Below are 25,973 nucleotides of genomic sequence, written 5' to 3'. Positions count from 1 at the left end.
GACCAATGTTTAAATCTGTTAATGGAACGAAACCATCCGACGTTTAAATCTGTTACCGGAACGAAACCATCCAACGTTTAAATCTGTTAACAGGAAAAAACGACCAATGTTTAAATCTGTCAACGGAACAAAACCGACTGACGTTTAAATCTGTTACCAGAACAAAACCATCCAACGTTTAAATCTATTAACAGGAAAATAACGACCGATGTTTAAATCTGTTAACGGAACAAAACCGACTGACGTTTAAATCTGTTAACGGAACAAAACCATCCAACGTTTAAATCTGTTAACAGGAAAAAACGACCAATGTTTAAATCTGTCAACGGAACAAAACCGACTGACGTTTAAATCTGTTACCGGAACAAAACCATCCAACGTTTAAATCTGTTAACAGGAAAATAACGACCGATGTTTAAATCTGTTAACGGAACAAAACCGACTGACGTTTAAATCTGTTAACGGAACAAAACCATCCAACGTTTAAATCTGTTAACAGGAAAAAAACGACCAATGTTTAAATCTGTCAACGGAACAAAACCGACTGACGTTTAAATCTGTTAACGGAACAAAACCATCCAACGTTTAAATCTGTTAACAGGAAAAAAACGACCGACGTTTAAATCTGTTAACGAAACAAAACCATCCAACGTTTAAATCTATTAACAGGAAAAAAACGACCGACGTTTAAATCTGTTAACGAAACAAAACCATCCAACGTTTAAATCTGTTAACAGGAAAAAAACGACCGACGTTTAAATCTGTTAACGGAACAAAACCATCCAACGTTTAAATCTGTTAACAGGAAAAAAACGACCGACGTTTAAATCTGTTAACGAAACAAAACCATCCAACGTTTAAATCTATTAATGGAACGAAACCAGCCGACGTTTAAATCTGTTAACGGAACAAAACCATCCGACGTTTAAATCTGTTAACAGGAAAAAACGACCGACGTTTAAATCTGTTAACGAAACAAAACCATCCAACGTTTAAATCTGTTAACGGAACAAAACAGACCGACGTTTAAATCTGTTAACGAAACAAAACCATCCGACGTTTAAATCTGTTAACGGAACAAAACCGACTGACGTTTAAATCTGTTAATGGAATGAAACCATCCGACGTTTAAATCTGTTAACAGGAAAAAACGACCGACGTTTAAATCTGTTAACGAAACAAAACCATCCAACGTTTAAATCTGTTAACGGAACAAAACAGACCGACGTTTAAATCTGTTAATGGAATGAAACCATCTGACGTTTAAATCTGTTAACAGGAAAAAATTACCGACGTTTACATCTGTTAACGAAACAAAACCATCCAACGTTTAAATCTGTTAACGGAACAAAACCAACCAACGTTTAAATCTGTTAATGGAATGAAATCATCCGACGTTTAAATCTGTTAACGGAACAAAACCATCCAACGTTTAAATCTGTTAACGGAACAAAACCGACTGACGTTTAAATCTGTTAATGGAATGAAACCATCCGACGTTTAAATCTGTTAACAGGAAAAAACGACCGACGTTTAAATCTGTTAACGAAACAAAACCATCCAACGTTTAAATCTGTTAACGGAACAAAACCGACTGACGTTTAAATCTGTTAATGGAATGAAACCATCCGACGTTTAAATCTGTTAACAGGAAAAAACGACCGACGTTTAAATCTGTTAACGAAACAAAACCATCCAACGTTTAAATCTGTTAACGGAACAAAACAGACCGACGTTTAAATCTGTTAATGGAATGAAACCATCCGACGTTTAAATCTGTTAACAGGAAAAAATGACCGACGTTTAAATCTGTTAACGAAACAAAACCATCCAACGTTTAAATCTGTTAACGGAACAAAACCAACCAACGTTTAAATCTGTTAATGGAATGAAATCATCCGACGTTTAAATCTGTTAACGGAACGAAACCATCCGACGTTTAAATCTGTTAACAGGAAAAAAACGACCGATGTTTAAATCTGTTAATGGAACAAAACCATCCAACGTTTAAATCTGTTAACGGGAAAAAACGATCGACGTTTAAATCTGTTAACGAAACAAAACCATCCAACGTTTAAATCTGTTAACGGAACAAAACAGACCGACGTTTAAATCTGTTAATGGAACAAAACCAACCAACGTTTAAATCTGTTAATGGAATGAAATCATCCGACGTTTAAATCTGTTAACGGAACAAAACCATCCGACGTTTAAATCTGTTAATGGAATGAAATCATCCGACGTTTAAATCTGTCAACGGAACAAAACCAACCAACGTTTAAATCTGTTAATGGAATGAAATCATCCGACGTTTAAATCTGTCAACGGAACAAAACCAACCAACGTTTAAATCTGTTAATGGAATGAAACCATCCAACGTTTAAATTTCATTTTTCATTTTCATTTTTTATTTATTTGACAGGGACAATGGACAGTACGAAACTGTCCCAGAATTAGCTGCAGAGCTAAATTTCATCTGCAGTCCCTGGGCAGAAAGAATCAAATCACATTACATACAATATAATATCCCACAAGAGAAAAATATACGACACATTGTCTATCAATTAACAATAAATACATCAATATTACTACCAAAAAAAAAAAAAAAAAAAAAAAAAAAAAAAATCTCAATATACTGTACGTCCTATAAAAACACATACTATTACAAAATCAATCCCCCACGATTATAAAACCTTGACAAAACAAGAATATTTAATGATTACAGACCTGACTCCTTTTTAACCACATTTTCAAATGCAGCTTGAACTGTGTCAAAGTACAACATTGTCTAATAGCAATTGGTAATTTATTCCAGTTTTTAACAGCTCTTACTGAAAAAGCTGATCGACCAAACTCAGTAACTCTAAAAAGTGCTTCACAGTCACCTCTTGATGAAGCCCTTGTTTGCCTTATGTTTTCTCTACGTGAAGCAACAAATGCTTTTAAGGGAGGAGGTGCAAGATCATTTACAATTTTATACATTAAACAACAATTGTGAAATATAATATAATTGTCAAAAGTAAGGAAATTGTGCTTTTGGATTATAAGACAATGATGGTATCTATTCGGTTTCTTGTCAAATGCCTTTAAAGCACGTTTGTATAAGATATATAAAGGTCTGAGAGTAGATTTTCCTGATTGTGACCATGAAGTAATACAATAAGAAAAATGAGAAAAAATTAAAGAATGCAAATAAATTCTTGCGGCTTCCAGTGAAAGTTGACTCCGTATAAATTTAAAATTTCTAAGTTGAGGTGTCACTGCGCGGACTATTTTTTTTATATGCTTTTCAAATGTTAAGTGCGTATCTAAAATAACTCCAAGATACTTAAAATCTGACACAATTTGTAATTTTTCAGCACAGACTAATATATCAGGAAGATTCTCCTCCTTCCTTTTAATTTTAAAATACATAAATCTGTTAACGGAACAAAACAGACCGACGTTTAAATCTGTTAACAGGAAAAAACGAACGACGTTTAAATCTGTTAACGGAACAAAACCGACTGACGTTTAAATCTGTTAATGGAATGAAACCATCCGACGTTTAAATCTGTTAACAGGAAAAAACGACCGACGTTTAAATCTGTTAACGAAACAAAACCATCCAACGTTTAAATCTGTTAACGGAACAAAACCGACTGACGTTTAAATCTGTTAATGGAATGAAACCATCCGACGTTTAAATCTGTTAACAGGAAAAAACGACCGACGTTTAAATCTGTTAACGGAACAAAACCGACTGACGTTTAAATCTGTTAACAGGAAAAAACGACCGACGTTTAAATCTGTTAACGGAACAAAACCGACTGACGTTTAAATCTGTTAACGAAACAAAACCATCCAACGTTTAAATCTGTTAACGGAACAAAACCGACTGACGTTTAAATCTGTTAACGGAACAAAACCATCCAACGTTTAAATCTGTTAACAGGAAAAAACGACCGACGTTTAAATCTGTTAACGGAACAAAACCGACTGACGTTTAAATCTGTTAACGGAACAAAACCAACCAACGTTTAAATCTGTTAATGGAATGAAATCATCCGACGTTTAAATCTGTTAACGGAACAAAACCATCCGACGTTTAAATCTGTTAATGGAATGAAATCATCCGACGTTTAAATCTGTTAACGGAACGAAACCATCCGACGTTTAAATCTGTTAACAGGAAAAAAACGACCGATGTTTAAATCTGTTAATGGAACAAAACCATCCAACGTTTAAATCTGTTAACGGGAAAAAACGACCGACGTTTAAATCTGTTAACGAAACAAAACCATCCAACGTTTAAATCTGTTAACGGAACAAAACAGACCGACGTTTAAATCTGTTAACGAAACAAAACCATCCAACGTTTAAATCTGTTAACGTAACAAAACAGACCGACGTTTAAATCTGTTAATGGAACAAAACCAACCAACGTTTAAATCTGTTAATGGAATGAAATCATCCGACGTTGAAATCTGTTAACGGAACAAAACCATCCGACGTTTAAATCTGTTAATGGAATGAAATCATCCGACGTTTAAATCTGTTAACGGAACGAAACCATCCGACGTTTAAATCTGTTAACAGGAAAAAAACGACCGATGTTTAAATCTGTTAATGGAACAAAACCATCCAACGTTTAAATCTGTTAACGGGAAAAAACGACCGACGTTTAAATCTGTTAACGAAACAAAACCATCCAACGTTTAAATCTGTTAACGGAACAAAACAGACCGACGTTTAAATCTGTTAATGGAACAAAACCAACCAACGTTTAAATCTGTTAATGGAATGAAATCATCCGACGTTTAAATCTGTTAACGGAACAAAACCAACCAACGTTTAAATCTGTTAATGGAATGAAACCATCCAACGTTTAAATCTGTTAACGGAACAAAACAGACCGACGTTTAAATCTGTTAATGGAACAAAACCGACTGACGTTTAAATCTGTTAATGGAATGAAACCATCCGACGTTTAAATCTGTTAACAGGAAAAAACGACCGACGTTTAAATCTGTTAACGAAACAAAACCATCCAACATTTAAATCTGTTAACGGAACAAAACCGACTGACGTTTAAATCTGTTAATGGAATGAAATCATCCGACGTTTAAATCTGTTAACGGAACAAAACCGACTGATGTTTAAATCTGTTAATGGAATGAAACCATCCGACGTTTAAATCTGTCAACAGGAAAAAACGACCGACGTTTAAATCTGTTAACAAAACAAAACCATCCAACGTTTAAATCTGTTAACGGAACAAAACAGACCGACGTTTAAATCTGTTAACGGAACAAAACCAACCAACGTTTAAATCTGTTAACGGGAAAAAAACGACCGATGTTTAAATCTGTTAACAGGAAAAAACCATCCAACGTTTAAATCTGTTAATGGAATGAAATCATCCGACGTTTAAATCTGTTAACGGAACGAAACCATCCGACGTTTAAATCTGTTAACAGGAAAAAAACGACCGATGTTTAAATCTGTTAACAGGAAAAAAACGACCGATGTTTAAATCTGTTAATGGAACAAAACCATCCAATGTTTAAATCTGTTAACGGGAAAAAAACATCTAACGTTTAAATTTGTTAATGGAACAAAACCATCCGACGTTTAAATCTGTTAATAGAAAAAAAAAATCTGACGTTTAAATCTGTTAACGAAACAAAAACATCCGACGTTTAAATCTGTTAATAGAAAACTAGCGTGCAACTCCATCATAGGCATAACAGTATGACTTTCTTTAAGCTGCTTTGAAAGGAAGTGTATTGTGAAAAGCACTATACAATACAAATAACATTGAACTTGACTAGGGCTGGCCGGTATGACGGTATATATCGTTACCGCGGAAGAAAATGTCAACCGTAACAGATTTTTTCATTCCGTGTATACCGCGACATGTAAATAAGTGGGCGTGGTTAACTCATATACAGCGTGCGTGAGACTGAGACACTGAGATTTGTCAAAGAAACATGGAGAAAGCAGATAAAGAGGATCCACAAAGGAATTACGTTTTCTAAAGGGTTGCTGTTAACGTGATATTTTCGGGGGGAAAGGCGTCGCAGTCAACTAGAGCAGTGCAGCACCCGTAGGCTACAGTTTAGAGGAGTGCACGATCGCAACGGGGAAAACATGAAAGCTTACTTGACAACAACAGTTCATATCAATATCGTAACGAATAGAAATAACCTTAAATAATGTATAGTTATCTGCATCCTTCCGTCTCTTATGTATAGTTACTTTTTAAACACGAAACTCGCATTCAATATGACACGCGAGCGGTTGCCAGATATCACAAAAAGAACAAAACAAGCCCTTTAAAAGTAGACATGGCAAAAATGTACCTGGAAAACATTTAAATATAACTGGTATCTACTAATATCCTACCAAATTAAAAGGAAGTAACTAATTTATTAGTATAGTTCAATATAAAATATTCAGATATTATAAACTGATTGATGAAGTAAAGCAATAACATGAGATTGAAAAATTATTCAGCAACAAGTACTAAAGTATTTGGGTTTATTTATTATACAAAGATATATTTTTGATAGATTTTTCGAGAATAACTACATATATAAATAACTATATCGTGAAATACTGTATATCGTTACCGTGAAATAAAATTAGTCATACCGTGAAACAGAATTTTGGTCAAAATAAGAATTTTCGGCCACCCCTAAACTTGACATTTGAAAAGATGTAGTCTCTGTGTTTGCAATTGACCAGTGATGTCATTCTGTATCTAATGAAAATCATTCCCACTTTAATCAATATTCCATGCTGATGTACAGAAGCATTACCGTAGTAATACTCACCCAGAGACACTCACCTGCATGGGTAGTGAGTAGTTCGGGTACGCGGGGAGCGTTTGTCCCGACGGGCAGAAGCCGGTGTAGGAGATCAGGTGTTGACTGGGATTATACAGGATATGAGGGGGCGGAGCCGGACTGGGTGTCATGTGATTGTGAGTCACAGGAGCCTGAACACACACACACACACACACACACACACACACACACACGTCATGTAAGAGCTGATATCACTTAAGCCTGTTTTATACTTCTGCGTCGAACTGCCGCCGTAGCTACGTCGTAGGCTGTGTGTAGCGCGCGTACCCTTCGGCGTACCCTGACGTGCACCTCTCCAAAAATGTAACAACGCGTCAATTCTACGCGGACACAAGTGCGGTGATTGGTCTGCCAGAACCCCTCCCTCGGGGTTTCACATGCTCCCTAGGTGCGCGTCAACGCGGACAACGACACAGAAGTATAAATTAAAACCAACACGTTGCCTACGGCATATAGGCTCCGGCGTAGGTCCGACGCAGAAGTATAATGAGGCCTTTACTGTGAAGCTGCTCTGTAAATCTGTATTATATAAGCACTGTAGAAACTGAATTGTGAATGTTATGACACTGAATTGTAAATGTTATGAAACTGAATTGTGAAACTGAATTGTGAATGTTATGACACTGAATTGTGAATGTTATGACACTGAATTGTGAATGTTATGAAACTGAATTGTGAATGTTATGAAACTGAATTCTGAATGTTATGACACTGAATTGTGAATATGACACTGAATTGTGAATGTTATGTAACTGAATTGTGAATGTTATGAAACTGAATTGTGAATGTTATGAAACTGCGAATTTTGAATGTTATAACACTGAATTGTGAATGTTAAGAAACTGAATTGTGAATGTTAAGAAACTGAATTGTGAATGTTATGAAACTGAATTGTGAATGTTATGAAACTGAATTGTGAATATTATGACAATTAATTGTGAATGTTATGAAACTGAATTGTGAATGTTATGAAACTGAATTGTGAATGTTATGAAACTGAATTGTGAAACTAAATTGTGAATGTTATGAAACTGAATTGTGAAACTGAATTGTGAATGTTATGAAACTGAATTGTGAATGTTATGAAACTGAATTGTGAATGTTGTGAAACTGAATTGTGAAAGTTATGAAACTGAGTTGTGAATGTTATGAAACTGAATTGTGAATGTTATGAAACAGAATTGTGAATGTTATGAAACTGAATTGTGAATGTTATGAAACTGAATTGTGAAACTGAATTATGAATGTTATGAAACTGAATTGTGAAACTGAATTGTGAATGTTATGAAACTGAATTGTGAATATTATGACACTGAATTGTGAATGTTATGAAACTGAATTGTGAATGTTATGAAACTGAATTGTGAATGTTATGAAACTTAATTGTGAATGTTATGACACTGAATTGTGAATGTTAAGAAACTGAATTTTGAATGTTATGAAACTGAATTGTGAATATGACACTGAATTGTGAATGTTATGTAACTGAATTGTGAATGTTATGAAACTGAATTGTGAATGTTATGACACTGAATTGTGAATGTTATGAAACTGAATTGTGAATGTTATGAAACTGAATTATGAATGTTATGACACTGAATTGTGAATGTTATGACACTGAATTGTGAATGTTATGACACTGAATTGTGAATGTTATGAAACTGAATTGTGAATGTTATGAAACTGAATTGTGAATGTTATGACACTGAATTGTGAATGTTATGAAACTGAATTGTGAATGTTATGAAACTGAATTATGAATGTTATGACACTGAATTGTGAATGTTATGACACTGAATTGTGAATGTTATGACACTGAATTGTGAATGTTATGAAACTGAATTGTGAAACTGAATTGTGAATGTTATGAAACTGAATTGTGAATGTTATGACACTGAATTGTGAATGTTATGAAACTGAATTGTGAATGTTATGAAACTGAATTGTGAATGTTATGAAACTGAATTATGAATGTTATGACACTGAATTGTGAATGTTATGACACTGAATTGTGAATGTTATGACACTGAATTGTGAATGTTATGAAACTGAATTGTGAAACTGAATTGTGAATGTTATGAAACTGAATTGTGAATGTAATGAAACTGAATTGTGAAACTGAATTGTGAATATTATGACACTGAATTGTGAATGATATGAAACTGAATTGTGAATGTTATGAAACTGAATTATGAATGTTATGACACTGAATTGTGAATGTTATGACACTGAATTGTGAATGTTATGACACTGAATTGTGAATGTTATGACACTGAATTGTGAAACTGAATTGTGAATGTTATGAAACTGAATTGTGAATGTTATGAAACTGAATTGTGAAACTGAATTGTGAATATTATGACACTGAATTGTGAATGATATGAAACTGAATTGTGAATGTTATGAAACTGAATTGTGAATGTTATGAAACTGAATTGTGAAACTGAATTGTGAATATTATGACACTGAATTGTGAATGATATGAAACTGAATTGTGAATGTTATGAAACTGAATTATGAATGTTATGACACTGAATTATGAATGTTATGAAACTGAATTGTGAATGTTATGACACTGAATTGTGAATGTTATGAAACTGAATTGTGAAACTGAATTGTGAATGTTATGAAACTGAATTGTGAAACTGAATTGTGAATGTTATGAAACTGAATTGTGAATGTTATGAAACTGAATTGTGAATGTTATGACACTGAATTATGAATGTTATGAAACTGAATTGTGAATGTTATGAAACTGAATTGTGAATGTTATGACACTGAATTGTGAATGTTATGACACTGAATTGTGAATGTTATGAAACTGAATTGAATGTTATGACACTGAATTGTGAATGGTATGAAACAATGTTATGAAACTGAATTCTGAATGTTATGAAACTGAATTGTGAATATTATGACACTGAATAGTGAATGTTATGAAACTGAATTGTGAATGTTATGAAACTGAATTGTGAATGTTATGAAACTGAATTGTGAAACTAAATTGTGAATGTTATGAAACTGAATTGTGAAACTGAATTGTGAATGTTATGAAACTGAATTGTGAATGTTGTGAAACTGAATTGTGAATGTTATGAAACTGAATGTTGTGAAACTGAATTGTGAATGTTATGAAACTGAATTGTGAAACTGAATTATGAATGTTATGAAACTGAATTGTGAAACTGAATTGTGAATGTTATGAAACTGAATTGTGAATATTATGACACTGAATTGTGAATGTTATGAAACTGAATTGTGAATGTTATGAAACTGAATTGTGAATGTTATGACACTGAATTGTGAATGTTAAGAAACTGAATTGTGAATGTTATGAAACTGAATTTTGAATGTTATGAAACTGAATTGTGAATGTTATGTAACTGAATTGTGAATGTTATGACACTGAATTGTGAATGTTATGAAACTGAATTGTGAATGTTATGAAACTGAATTGTGAATGTTATGAAACTGAATTGTGAATGTTATGACACTGAATTGTGAATGTTATGACACTGAATTGTGAATGTTATGACACTGAATTGTGAATGTTATGACACTGAATTGTGAATGTTATGAAACTGAATTGTGAATGTTATGAAACTGAATTGTGAATGTTATGAAACTGAATTGTGAATGTTATGACACTGAATTGTGAATGTTATGAAACTGAATTGTGAATGTTATGAAACTGAATTGTGAATGTTATGACACTGAATTGTGAATGTTATGACACTGAATTGTGAATGTTATGACACTGAATTGTGAATGTTATGACACTGAATTGTGAATGTTATGAAACTGAATTGTGAATGTTATGAAACTGAATTGTGAATGTTATGACACTGAATTGTGAATGTTATGAAACTGAATTGTGAATGTTATGAAACTGAATTGTGAATGTTATGACACTGAATTGTGAATGTTATGACACTGAATTGTGAATGTTATGACACTGAATTGTGAATGTTATGACACTGAATTTTGAATGTTATGAAACTGAATTGTGAAACTGAATTGTGAATGTTATGAAACTGAATTGTGAATGTTATGAAACTGAATTGTGAAACTGAATTGTGAATATTATGACACTGAATTGTGAATGATATGAAACTGAATTGTGAATGTTATGAAACTGAATTATGAATGTTATGACACTGAATTGTGAATGTTATGACACTGAATTGTGAATGTTATGACACTGAATTGTGAATGTTATGAAACTGAATTGTGAAACTGAATTGTGAATGTTATGAAACTGAATTGTGAATGTTATGAAACTGAATTGTGAATGTTGTGAAACTGAATTGTGAAAGTTATGAAACTGAGTTGTGAATGTTATGAAACTGAATTGTGAATGTTATGAAACAGAATTGTGAATGTTATGAAACTGAATTGTGAATGTTATGAAACTGAATTGTGAAACTGAATTATGAATGTTATGAAACTGAATTGTGAAACTGAATTGTGAATGTTATGAAACTGAATTGTGAATATTATGACACTGAATTGTGAATGTTATGAAACTGAATTGTGAATGTTATGAAACTGAATTGTGAATGTTATGAAACTTAATTGTGAATGTTATGACACTGAATTGTGAATGTTAAGAAACTGAATTTTGAATGTTATGAAACTGAATTGTGAATATGACACTGAATTGTGAATGTTATGTAACTGAATTGTGAATGTTATGAAACTGAATTGTGAATGTTATGACACTGAATTGTGAATGTTATGAAACTGAATTGTGAATGTTATGAAACTGAATTATGAATGTTATGACACTGAATTGTGAATGTTATGACACTGAATTGTGAATGTTATGACACTGAATTGTGAATGTTATGAAACTGAATTGTGAATGTTATGAAACTGAATTGTGAATGTTATGACACTGAATTGTGAATGTTATGAAACTGAATTGTGAATGTTATGAAACTGAATTATGAATGTTATGACACTGAATTGTGAATGTTATGACACTGAATTGTGAATGTTATGACACTGAATTGTGAATGTTATGAAACTGAATTGTGAAACTGAATTGTGAATGTTATGAAACTGAATTGTGAATGTTATGACACTGAATTGTGAATGTTATGAAACTGAATTGTGAATGTTATGAAACTGAATTGTGAATGTTATGAAACTGAATTATGAATGTTATGACACTGAATTGTGAATGTTATGACACTGAATTGTGAATGTTATGACACTGAATTGTGAATGTTATGAAACTGAATTGTGAAACTGAATTGTGAATGTTATGAAACTGAATTGTGAATGTAATGAAACTGAATTGTGAAACTGAATTGTGAATATTATGACACTGAATTGTGAATGATATGAAACTGAATTGTGAATGTTATGAAACTGAATTATGAATGTTATGACACTGAATTGTGAATGTTATGACACTGAATTGTGAATGTTATGACACTGAATTGTGAATGTTATGACACTGAATTGTGAAACTGAATTGTGAATGTTATGAAACTGAATTGTGAATGTTATGAAACTGAATTGTGAAACTGAATTGTGAATATTATGACACTGAATTGTGAATGATATGAAACTGAATTGTGAATGTTATGAAACTGAATTGTGAATGTTATGAAACTGAATTGTGAAACTGAATTGTGAATATTATGACACTGAATTGTGAATGATATGAAACTGAATTGTGAATGTTATGAAACTGAATTATGAATGTTATGACACTGAATTATGAATGTTATGAAACTGAATTGTGAATGTTATGACACTGAATTGTGAATGTTATGAAACTGAATTGTGAAACTGAATTGTGAATGTTATGAAACTGAATTGTGAAACTGAATTGTGAATGTTATGAAACTGAATTGTGAATGTTATGAAACTGAATTGTGAATGTTATGACACTGAATTATGAATGTTATGAAACTGAATTGTGAATGTTATGAAACTGAATTGTGAATGTTATGACACTGAATTGTGAATGTTATGACACTGAATTGTGAATGTTATGAAACTGAATTGAATGTTATGACACTGAATTGTGAATGGTATGAAACAATGTTATGAAACTGAATTCTGAATGTTATGAAACTGAATTGTGAATATTATGACACTGAATAGTGAATGTTATGAAACTGAATTGTGAATGTTATGAAACTGAATTGTGAATGTTATGAAACTGAATTGTGAAACTAAATTGTGAATGTTATGAAACTGAATTGTGAAACTGAATTGTGAATGTTATGAAACTGAATTGTGAATGTTGTGAAACTGAATTGTGAATGTTATGAAACTGAATGTTGTGAAACTGAATTGTGAATGTTATGAAACTGAATTGTGAAACTGAATTATGAATGTTATGAAACTGAATTGTGAAACTGAATTGTGAATGTTATGAAACTGAATTGTGAATATTATGACACTGAATTGTGAATGTTATGAAACTGAATTGTGAATGTTATGAAACTGAATTGTGAATGTTATGACACTGAATTGTGAATGTTAAGAAACTGAATTGTGAATGTTATGAAACTGAATTTTGAATGTTATGAAACTGAATTGTGAATGTTATGTAACTGAATTGTGAATGTTATGACACTGAATTGTGAATGTTATGAAACTGAATTGTGAATGTTATGAAACTGAATTGTGAATGTTATGAAACTGAATTGTGAATGTTATGACACTGAATTGTGAATGTTATGACACTGAATTGTGAATGTTATGACACTGAATTGTGAATGTTATGACACTGAATTGTGAATGTTATGAAACTGAATTGTGAATGTTATGAAACTGAATTGTGAATGTTATGAAACTGAATTGTGAATGTTATGACACTGAATTGTGAATGTTATGAAACTGAATTGTGAATGTTATGAAACTGAATTGTGAATGTTATGACACTGAATTGTGAATGTTATGACACTGAATTGTGAATGTTATGACACTGAATTGTGAATGTTATGACACTGAATTGTGAATGTTATGAAACTGAATTGTGAATGTTATGAAACTGAATTGTGAATGTTATGACACTGAATTGTGAATGTTATGAAACTGAATTGTGAATGTTATGAAACTGAATTGTGAATGTTATGACACTGAATTGTGAATGTTATGACACTGAATTGTGAATGTTATGACACTGAATTGTGAATGTTATGACACTGAATTTTGAATGTTATGAAACTGAATTGTGAAACTGAATTGTGAATGTTATGAAACTGAATTGTGAATGTTATGAAACTGAATTGTGAAACTGAATTGTGAATATTATGACACTGAATTGTGAATGATATGAAACTGAATTGTGAATGTTATGAAACTGAATTATGAATGTTATGACACTGAATTGTGAATGTTATGACACTGAATTGTGAATGTTATGACACTGAATTGTGAATGTTATGAAACTGAATTGTGAAACTGAATTGTGAATGTTATGAAACTGAATTGTGAATGTTATGAAACTGAATTGTGAATGTTGTGAAACTGAATTGTGAAAGTTATGAAACTGAGTTGTGAATGTTATGAAACTGAATTGTGAATGTTATGAAACAGAATTGTGAATGTTATGAAACTGAATTGTGAATGTTATGAAACTGAATTGTGAAACTGAATTATGAATGTTATGAAACTGAATTGTGAAACTGAATTGTGAATGTTATGAAACTGAATTGTGAATATTATGACACTGAATTGTGAATGTTATGAAACTGAATTGTGAATGTTATGAAACTGAATTGTGAATGTTATGAAACTTAATTGTGAATGTTATGACACTGAATTGTGAATGTTAAGAAACTGAATTTTGAATGTTATGAAACTGAATTGTGAATATGACACTGAATTGTGAATGTTATGTAACTGAATTGTGAATGTTATGAAACTGAATTGTGAATGTTATGACACTGAATTGTGAATGTTATGAAACTGAATTGTGAATGTTATGAAACTGAATTATGAATGTTATGACACTGAATTGTGAATGTTATGACACTGAATTGTGAATGTTATGACACTGAATTGTGAATGTTATGAAACTGAATTGTGAAACTGAATTGTGAATGTTATGAAACTGAATTGTGAATGTTATGACACTGAATTGTGAATGTTATGAAACTGAATTGTGAATGTTATGAAACTGAATTGTGAATGTTATGAAACTGAATTATGAATGTTATGACACTGAATTGTGAATGTTATGACACTGAATTGTGAATGTTATGACACTGAATTGTGAATGTTATGAAACTGAATTGTGAAACTGAATTGTGAATGTTATGAAACTGAATTGTGAATGTAATGAAACTGAATTGTGAAACTGAATTGTGAATATTATGACACTGAATTGTGAATGATATGAAACTGAATTGTGAATGTTATGAAACTGAATTATGAATGTTATGACACTGAATTGTGAATGTTATGACACTGAATTGTGAATGTTATGACACTGAATTGTGAATGTTATGAAACTGAATTGTGAAACTGAATTGTGAATGTTATGAAACTGAATTGTGAATGTTATGAAACTGAATTGTGAAACTGAATTGTGAATATTATGACACTGAATTGTGAATGATATGAAACTGAATTGTGAATGTTATGAAACTGAATTGTGAATGTTATGAAACTGAATTGTGAAACTGAATTGTGAATATTATGACACTGAATTGTGAATGATATGAAACTGAATTGTGAATGTTATGAAACTGAATTATGAATGTTATGACACTGAATTATGAATGTTATGAAACTGAATTGTGAATGTTATGACACTGAATTGTGAATGTTATGAAACTGAATTGTGAAACTGAATTGTGAATGTTATGAAACTGAATTGTGAAACTGAATTGTGAATGTTATGAAACTGAATTGTGAATGTTATGAAACTGAATTGTGAATGTTATGACACTGAATTATGAATGTTATGAAACTGAATTGTGAATGTTATGAAACTGAATTGTGAATGTTATGACACTGAATTGTGAATGTTATGACACTGAATTGTGAATGTTATGAAACTGAATTGAATGTTATGACACTGAATTGTGAATGGTATGAAACAATGTTATGAAACTGAATTCTGAATGTTATGAAACTGAATTGTGAATATTATGACACTGAATAGTGAATGTTATGAAACTGAATTGTGAATGTTATGAAACTGAATTGTGAATGTTATGAAACTGAATTGTGAAACTAAATTGTGAATGTTATGAAACTGAATTGTGAAACTGAATTGTGAATGTTATGAAACTGAATTGTGAATGTTGTGAAACTGAATTGTGAATGTTATGAAACTGAATGTTGTGAAACTGAATTGTGAATGTTATGAAACTGAATTGTGAAACTGAATTATGAATGTTATGAAACTGAATTGTGAAACTGAATTGTGAATGTTATGAAACTGAATTGTGAATATTATGACACTGAATTGTGAATGTTATGAAACTGAATTGTGAATGTTATGAAACTGAATTGTGAATGTTATGACACTGAATTGTGAATGTTAAGAAACTGAATTGTGAATGTTATGAAACTGAATTTTGAATGTTATGAAACTGAATTGTGAATGTTATGTAACTGAATTGTGAATGTTATGACACTGAATTGTGAATGTTATGACACTGAATTGTGAATGTTATGAAACTGAATTGTGAATGTTATGAAACTGAATTGTGAATGTTATGAAACTGAATTGTGAATGTTATGACACTGAATTGTGAATGTTATGACACTGAATTGTGAATGTTATGACACTGAATTGTGAATGTTATGACACTGAATTGTGAATGTTATGAAACTGAATTGTGAATGTTATGAAACTGAATTGTGAATGTTATGAAACTGAATTGTGAATGTTATGACACTGAATTGTGAATGTTATGAAACTGAATTGTGAATGTTATGACACTGAATTGTGAATGTTATGACACTGAATTGTGAATGTTATGACACTGAATTGTGAATGTTATGACACTGAATTGTGAATGTTATGACACTGAATTGTGAATGTTATGAAACTGAATTGTGAATGTTATGAAACTGAATTGTGAATGTTATGACACTGAATTGTGAATGTTATGAAACTGAATTGTGAATGTTATGAAACTGAATTGTGAATGTTATGACACTGAATTGTGAATGTTATGACACTGAATTGTGAATGTTATGACACTGAATTGTGAATGTTATGACACTGAATTTTGAATGTTATGAAACTGAATTGTGAAACTGAATTGTGAATGTTATGAAACTGAATTGTGAATGTTATGAAACTGAATTGTGAAACTGAATTGTGAATATTATGACACTGAATTGTGAATGATATGAAACTGAATTGTGAATGTTATGAAACTGAATTATGAATGTTATGACACTGAATTGTGAATGTTATGACACTGAATTGTGAATGTTATGACACTGAATTGTGAATGTTATGAAACTGAATTGTGAAACTGAATTGTGAATGTTATGAAACTGAATTGTGAATGTTATGAAACTGAATTGCGAATATTATGACACTGAATTGTGAATGATATGAAACTGAATTGTGAATGTTATGAAACTGAATTGTGAATGTTATGAAACTGAATTGTGAATGTTATGAAACTGAATTGTGAAACTGAATTGTGAATATTATGACACTGAATTGTGAATGATATGAAACTGAATTGTGAATGTTATGAAACTGAATTATGAATGTTATGACATTGAATTATGAATGTTATGAAACTGAAATGTGAATGTTATGACACTGAATTGTGAATGTTATGAAACTGAATTGTGAAACTGAATTGTGAATGTTATGAACCTGAATTGTGAAACTGAATTGTGAATGTTATGAAACTGAATTGTGAATGTTATGAAACTGAATTGTGAATGTTATGACACTGAATTATGAATGTTATGAAACTGAATTGTGAATGTTATGAAACTGAATTGTGAATGTTATGACACTGAATTGTGAATGTTATGACACTGAATTATGAATGTTATGAAACTGAATTGTGAATGTTATGACACTGAATTGTGAATGGTATGAAACAATGTTATGAAACTGAATTCTGAATGTTATGAAACTGAATTGTGAATATTATGACACTGAATAGTGAATGTTATGAAACTGAATTGTGAATATTATGACACTGAATAGTGAATGTTATGAAACTGAATTGTGAATGTTATGAAACTGAATTGTGAAACTGAATTGTGAATGTTATGAAACTGAATTGTGAATGTTGTGAAACTGAATTGTGAATGTTATGAAACTGAATGTTGTGAAACTGAATTGTGAATGTTATGAAACTGAATTGTGAATGTTATGACACTGAATTGTGAATGTTATGACACTGAATTGTGAATGTTATGACACTGAATGGTGAAACTGAATTATGAATGTTATGAAACTGAATTGTGAAACTGAATTGTGAATGTTATGAAACTGAATTGTGAATATTATGACACTGAATTGTGAATGTTATGAAACTGAATTGTGAATGTTATGAAACTGAATTGTGAATGTTATGACACTGAATTGTGAATGTTATGAAACTGAATTGTGAATGTTATGAAACTGAATTGTGAATGTTATGACACTGAATTGTGAATATTATGACACTGAATTGTGAATGTTATGTAACTGAATTGTGAATGTTATGAAAGTGAATTGTGAATGTTATGAAACTGCGAATTTTGAATGTTATAACACTGAATTGTGAATGTTAAGAAACTGAATTGTGAATGTTATGAAACTGAATTGTGAATGTTATGACACTGAATTGTGAATATTATGACACTTAATTGTGAATGTTATGAAACTGAATTGTGAATGTTATGAAACTGAATTGTGAATTTTATGACACTGAATTGTGAATGTTATGACACTGAATTGTGAAACTGAATTATGAATATTATGAAACTGAATTGTGAATGTTATGAAACTGAATTGTGAATATTATGACACTGAATTGTGAATGTTATGAAACTGAATTGTGAATGTTATGACACTGAATTGTGAATGTTATGAAACTGAATTGTGAATGTTATGAAACTGAATTGTGAATGTTATGACACTGAATTGTGAATGTTAAGAAACTGAATTGTGAATGTTATGAAACTGAATTGTGAATGTTATGAAACTGAATTGTGAATGTTATGAAACTGAATTGTGAATGTTATGAAACTGAATTGTGAATGTTATGAAACTGAATTGTGAATGTTATGACACTGAATTGTGAATATTATGACACTGAATTGTGAATGTTATGTAACTGAATTGTGAATGTTATGAAAGTGAATTGTGAATGTTATGAAACTGCGAATTTTGAATGTTATAACACTGAATTGTGAATGTTAAGAAACTGAATTGTGAATGTTATGAAACTGAATTGTGAATGTTATGACACTGAATTGTGAATATTATGACACTTAATTGTGAATGTTATGAAACTGAATTGTGAATGTTATGAAACTGAATTGTGAATTTTATGACACTGAATTGTGAATGTTATGACACTGAATTGTGAAACTGAATTATGAATATTATGAAACTGAATTGTGAAACTGAATTGTGAATGTTATGAAACTGAATTGTGAATATTATGACACTGAATTGTGAATGTTATGAAACTGAATTGTGAATGTTATGACACTGAATTGTGAATGTTATGAAACTGAATTGTGAATGTTATGAAACTGAATTGTGAATGTTATGACACTGAATTGTGAATGTTAAGAAACTGAATTGTGAATGTTATGAAACTGAATTGTGAATGTTATGAAACTGAATTGTGAATATTATGACACTTAATTGTCAATATTATGAAACTGAATTGTGAATGTTATGAAACTGAATTGTGAATGTTATGAAACTGAATTGTGAATGTTATGACACTGAATTGTGAATGTTATGACACTGAATTGTGAATGCTATGACACTGAATTGTGAAAGTTATGAAACTGTGAATTGTTAATGTTATGAAGACTCGCCAGGTCTTTGAAGGCTCCCAGTACGGCAGCGGTGATGATTCCCAGAAACACACCGAGAACGTTGAGCGTCACACAAGCCCACATCAGACGGTACAGATTCACCACGTCCCAGCAGCTGCTGACGCCCGTGAACTCGTAGTAGTGCACGTTATAGTCCACACTAATACACACACACACTGTTAATGTACACACACACACACACACTGTGCTGTAACACGCAGGTACTCAGGAGCGTCGCTCACCTGTCGCAGTTGAATAAGTCACAGCAATAGCAGGTGTTGCTCTTCACCTTCAGTTTACAATCTTTACCGTAGGCATTACAGGGGACCTGATCACAGGACATCAACACAAGCTCTTTAAACTTTACATTGTGTGTTATGAATATTGTAGATTTTATGACAGACTGCTTGTGATGTTCCTCGTGTTGGATAATTGTCTGACAAATGAATAAACTTAAATGGAAATGTATGAATGATAAATAAATGAATGACATTGATCCATTAATACTAACACCTTCTCTTCTATTCTATATCTATCTATCTGTCTGTCTGTCTGTCTGTCTACTATTTATCTATACATCCATCTATCTATCTATCTATCTATCTATCTATCTATCTATCTATCTATCTATCTGTCTGTCTGTCTGTCTGTCTGTCTGTCTGTTTGTCTGTCTGTCTGTCTATCTATCTATCTATCTATCTATCTATCTATCTATCTATCTATCTATGCATCTAAAAAATAAAGTAGTACATGTACTGCGTGAGACTGAACTGGGAAGGGTCACAGCACTTACATATTGTTGTCCTATTGTTAGTTTCACTGCTTCTATTGCTCTCCTCATTTGTAAGTCGCTTTGGATAAAGCATCTGCTAAATGATTAAATGTAAATGTAACTGAATGAAACTGATGTAATGTTTATATCTGACCAGCAGAGGGAAGCAGAGCACATGATCAGCGACTGATTCTCACAGTTATGAACAGTGTTAGCGCTTTATGAGCTACAAACCTACAGTGGCAGGGTTGATTAATGTTCATGATGTGAGCAGGAAAACAGTGTGAAGTCATGAGTTGAGATGAACACACCTCAGTGTAGTAGCTGTCGTAGGAGTAAGAAGAGCTGGAGTAAAACTCACAGCGGCCCTCCATCAGCGGCCTCCTGTCCTACACACACACACACACACACACACACACACACACACACACACACACACACACACACACACACACACACACAGTAACTCATGGTTTTCTGCATGAGCAATGAGAGAGACACATGTGAGCAGATACTCACAATGAACTCGGCCGCGATGATGCCGTCGATGATGGAGCAGAGGAAACACGACACGACACCGAGACTGATGAAGATGATGGACGCCACCAGCTGACGGACAAACACATGTTCAATCAACACTGTATAGTACAGTAATATTGCAGTATTTATTATTCATCGCTGTGTTAAGTTCATGTTCCTCATAATCTTGAATCAGAATCAGTTCCTCTTGCAGCATCTCTTCTCTTCTCTGATGACGAGGGCGGGGCTATAACCTGTCACTCACATGACATCAGCCAATAGCAAACCACAACCATCCAATCAATTCCCCACAGACACAATCAAGCCCCGCCCACATTTGTTCTTGTTCCAGAAGCGTTTCGCTTGGATAAACGACACAATAGAGGAGAGAAGACTTCATGCTGATTTATTAACCCTATAAAGCCTGCTGTATAGGCCTCAGCATTTCACAGATTCACGTTTTTGAAGTTTACACAGAGATGATCACGCTTTCAAAAATTTTCAACACTTGCACATTGGATCCTGTTTCAAAGTTTGCGTTCTCGAGCTCCGAACACTGTTGTGTGAATGAACATCCCGAATACATTAAGAGTTTCTGTGAGAACGGTGTGTGTTAGCGGCCCCTAAGTTAATAACTAATGATCTTTACATTGGAAGTGAATCAATCAAAACTAACTTTATCTGGACAATAACTTTATTCTAGATCTGCTGTAAAGCCTAAACACTCTCTGTTACTGTAATCTCCTGTTATCACTGTAAAGCTGCTGTGAAACTCTATAGTGTTAAAGCGCTGTATAATCTGATGTTAATTTCTAAGGTCTCTAACTGATACTATATGAGTCATGTGATGCTCAATATAAAACACACATGCGAACTGCAGGCCATCCGTCAGGCTTTACAGGGTTAAAATCACAAACCCATCAGGCTTCTCCTATCAGTGCAGAAGGTTGTGTGTGTGTTGTGTGTGAGAGTGTTTTCTGCAGGTGAACTCGAGACTTCTGACTGCAGTAATAAAGTAAATGTAGAGTCTGCTGGCACAATGCATTATGGGTGATTTACTGTCCCGCGCAGGAACGGCACACGCAGGAAAGGTCACGCTCACACACACACACACACACACACTGAGTGCCATCATGTCGCTGGGTGTGTTTAATCAAGAGCTCTGAGCAGCTGAAGCCGTAAATACTGACCAGATAAAACTCACACACACACGTGAGCGGATCACTGCGACTCTTACAGCATCTGAATGAGACACACACACACACACACACACACACACACACACACACACACACACACACACACACACACACTAACACTAACTCACTTATGTCTGGTTAGGAGACGGTGTGAGACAAACCAACTCTTCTAACCCTAACAGTGTGTTATAATTTTTATTATTCATTATTTATCATTTTCACACATAACTAAGTACATTTTCTTAGTACATGTTTCAATTAAATAAAGATATCTAAACTTTAACCAACAATTATCTAATATCCCATTTCTCCTTCAAAAGATGATTTGTGGATGATAGTTAACGGCCTTAACTAGCAAATATCATCATCACATCGGCATTGAGCTGATCTGAGTAATGATGCGTTCTTCTTCAGAGCTTCTTATTGCTGAAATGATTTTGTTTTATAATTGAACACTGTTATTTTCCTGTTTATGAGTGTGAAGCTGCTTTGGAAATCTATTGTATAACGTGCTATAGAAATAAAGCTGACCTGAAGTTGAGCAAATGAGCTGATATTCTGATGACGAGCATTTAAAATAAAACTCAATGACACATAAAATAAAGTTACATCTATCTAGCGTGTGTGAGTTCAGAGTCAGCGTCTGTCAATCACTCATAAGCGCTGTGAAACATGACTAACCCGAGCGCTAGCTAACATCCTCTCATGCTAACCGCACATCACAGATCAGCATCAATCACTCGTTAAATGAGCTATTAAACGACTGCAGATTTACGGCCGTGTCGTTTTCCTGCTTAATTAGGCTAACTAAATTCATTGGTGATAAACGAACCGGAGGAAAACATCACATGACCTCCAGAACAAGCCAATAAAACGAGTGCTCTGAGCTCATTAAACCTGAAACCAACACTGGCCTCGATCCAAACCACATCATCTCTCAGAATTACTGCAAGTCACTGATGACGATCACAACTACTGAACTCCCAGCATCAGTGCTTCAGCCTAAGGGGGTGCTGGGGCATGATGGGAAAAAAAACACTTAATTTTTTTTTCCCCTAATTTATTAAAATGTTTCTGTCCAATTAATATTATCCCTATGTGTTTTTTTTCATGCATATTTGTTAGTATGTTTTATTTGTTTGATTTTTAAAAAAAAGTGTAATTATGATCGTCTGTTAAAATACCAAATAAACAGATTTAAACACGAACAAGTATTTTAAAATGTAATCTGATCTAATTACAAGTACTTTATTTGTGGAATCTGATTACACAGTCCCGATTACATTCAGCCCTGCACGTGGTCTGAGTTTTCACCAACTAAAGCTTTTCAGGCGCTCGATTTGTTTATTAATGGTATTTTGCTTGTTGCGTTTCAATTTTTCTGGAGCGATAACCAGGAGCTCCTGAAGAGACGAGTTTGAGAGCGAAACCTACAGACTCTGAACACTGGCGCTTTAAAGATGCATGTGGGAAGCTCCATGTCAGAAACCCAACACCGGCTCTCTGCTTACCAGTCACTCCAGTATACCAGTCCAGTTCAGACCAGCTCTACGACTGACAACATCTGAACCAACGAGGGGGACCGACAATAAGACAGACATGCACATCTACACACACACACACACACACACACACACACACACACACACACACACACACACACACACACACACACACACACACACACACACACACACACACACACACACACACACACACACACACAGCCACTGTCGCCTTTGGCTTTTGGCTTGCTTAGTTGGGGACATTTACATTTAATTTAATATTCAACAATATTATTGATCTCCTGCACTGACACCATTATATGAGAACTGAGCTGAGCTGGACGATGACATCACAGTTTACTCCAGAGCGGCTATATATATAAATAAACTAAATTAATAACTTTTTTACAACAAAAATGAACCATCACTGAACTTACTTAAGCTGGACTGTGATGCTATTTTCTTCTGGAAACAAACTTTGTTGCATTATTCTCCTGTTATCTCTGTAAAGCTGCTTTGAAACACTCTGTGTTGTAAAAAGCGCTGTATAAATAAAGGTGACTTGACCTGACACACACACGGCTCTGATTCAAACACGCATGAACACCGAGTCGTGAAGAACTGAACAAATCTGATTCAAAAACACGCATGAACACTGAGTCGTGAAGAACTGAACGATTCTGATTCAAAAATACGCATGAACACTGAGTTGTGAAGAACTGAACGATTCTGATTCAAACACAAATGAACACTGAGTCGTGAAGAATTGAACGATTCTGATTCAAAAACATGCATGAAAACTGAGTCATAAAGAACTGAAAAGAACTGAACGATTCTGATTCAAACACAAATGAACACTGAGTCGTGAAGAATTGAACGATTCTGATTCAAAAACACGCGTGAACTGAGTCGTGAAGAATTTAATGACTCAACTGAATGAGTCGTGAAGAACTGAACGATTCTGATTCAAACACACGTGAACACTGAGTCGTGAAGAATTGAACGATTCTGATTCAAAAACACGCGTTAACACTGAGTCGTGAAGAACTGAATGATTCTGATTCAAAAACACACGTGAACACTGAGTCGTGAAGAATTGAACGATTCTGATTCAAAAACGCGTGAACTGAGTCGTGAAGAATTGAACGATTCTGATTAAAAAACAGGCGTGAACACTGAGTCGTGAAGAACTGAACGATTCTGATTCAAAAACACACGTGAACACTGAGTCGTGAAGAATTGAATGATTCTGATTCAAAAACACGCGTGAACTGAGTCGTGAAGAACTGAATGATTCTGATTCAAAAACAGGCATGAACACTGAGTCGTGAAGAACTGAATGATTCTGATTCAAAAACACACGTGAACACTGACTCGTGAAGAATTGAATGATTCTGATTCAAACATGTGAACACTGAGCCGTGAAGAACTGAACGATTCTGATTCAAACACGCGTGAACACTGAGTCGAGAAGAACTGAACGATTCTGATTCAAACACGCGTGAACACTGAGTCGAGAAGAACTGACCGATTCTGATTCAAAAACACCCATGAACACTGAGTCATAAAGAACTGAACGATTCTGATTCAACCAAGAATGAGCACTGAGTCGAGAAGAACTGAACGATTCTGATTCAAAAACACGCATGAACACTGAGTCATAAAGAACTGAACGATTCTGATTCAATCAAGAATGAGCACGGAGTCGCGAAGAACTGAACGATTCTGATTCATTAACAAATCCATTCATGATTCTTTGATGGAAGAATGATTAAAATGTTCTTCACACTAAGATTAACATTGTCTTAAGAACTAAGAACTTAAGAACTCTTTCCTGAAAGGTTGCGAGTGTCTCACTTTTTCTCTAACCAAGCGCTACATAATGGATGATGCTTGAGGATCTTGTTCTCTGAGGCTGAAGGTGAAGATACGAGAACATCTGAATCATCATCATCCTGACGGCTCGTTCTATTACAGTCGTGATTCTGCAGCGTTTGACCTCCAAACTCTCTGGCAACAATGTTCTGGTCACTTCCTCCAATCTCCGAGGGGTCAGAGGTCACGGGACTGTGTCTTCAGGAAATGAAACCTAAAGCTGCAGTGTGATACGGGCTGTTGCACATTAATG

At 33.4% G+C, this 25,973-nt stretch overlaps 1 protein-coding gene across 1 annotated transcript in view; it reads right to left on the bottom strand.

Moving 5' to 3' along the window:
- The window catches only part of tmem255b (transmembrane protein 255B), a 33,894-nt gene that overhangs the window by 2,073 nt on the left and 5,848 nt on the right, over positions 1-25,973 (bottom strand). Inside the window, exons 4-8 of the mRNA XM_081361291.1 lie at positions 21,142-21,231; positions 20,934-21,011; positions 20,093-20,178; positions 19,851-20,010; positions 6,833-6,982 (exon numbers count right to left, since the gene is read on the bottom strand). Of these exons, the coding sequence (XP_081217417.1) occupies positions 6,833-6,982; positions 19,851-20,010; positions 20,093-20,178; positions 20,934-21,011; positions 21,142-21,231 (564 nt within the window). The remainder of the gene's footprint in view (positions 1-6,832; positions 6,983-19,850; positions 20,011-20,092; positions 20,179-20,933; positions 21,012-21,141; positions 21,232-25,973) is intronic.

The sequence above is a fragment of the Scardinius erythrophthalmus genome, assembly GCF_964197995.2.
Source record: "Scardinius erythrophthalmus genome assembly, chromosome: 3".
NCBI lineage: Eukaryota > Metazoa > Chordata > Actinopteri > Cypriniformes > Leuciscidae > Scardinius > Scardinius erythrophthalmus.
The sequence above is the reverse complement of the archived record's forward strand: the minus strand, read 5'-3'. Positions and strand labels throughout refer to the sequence as shown.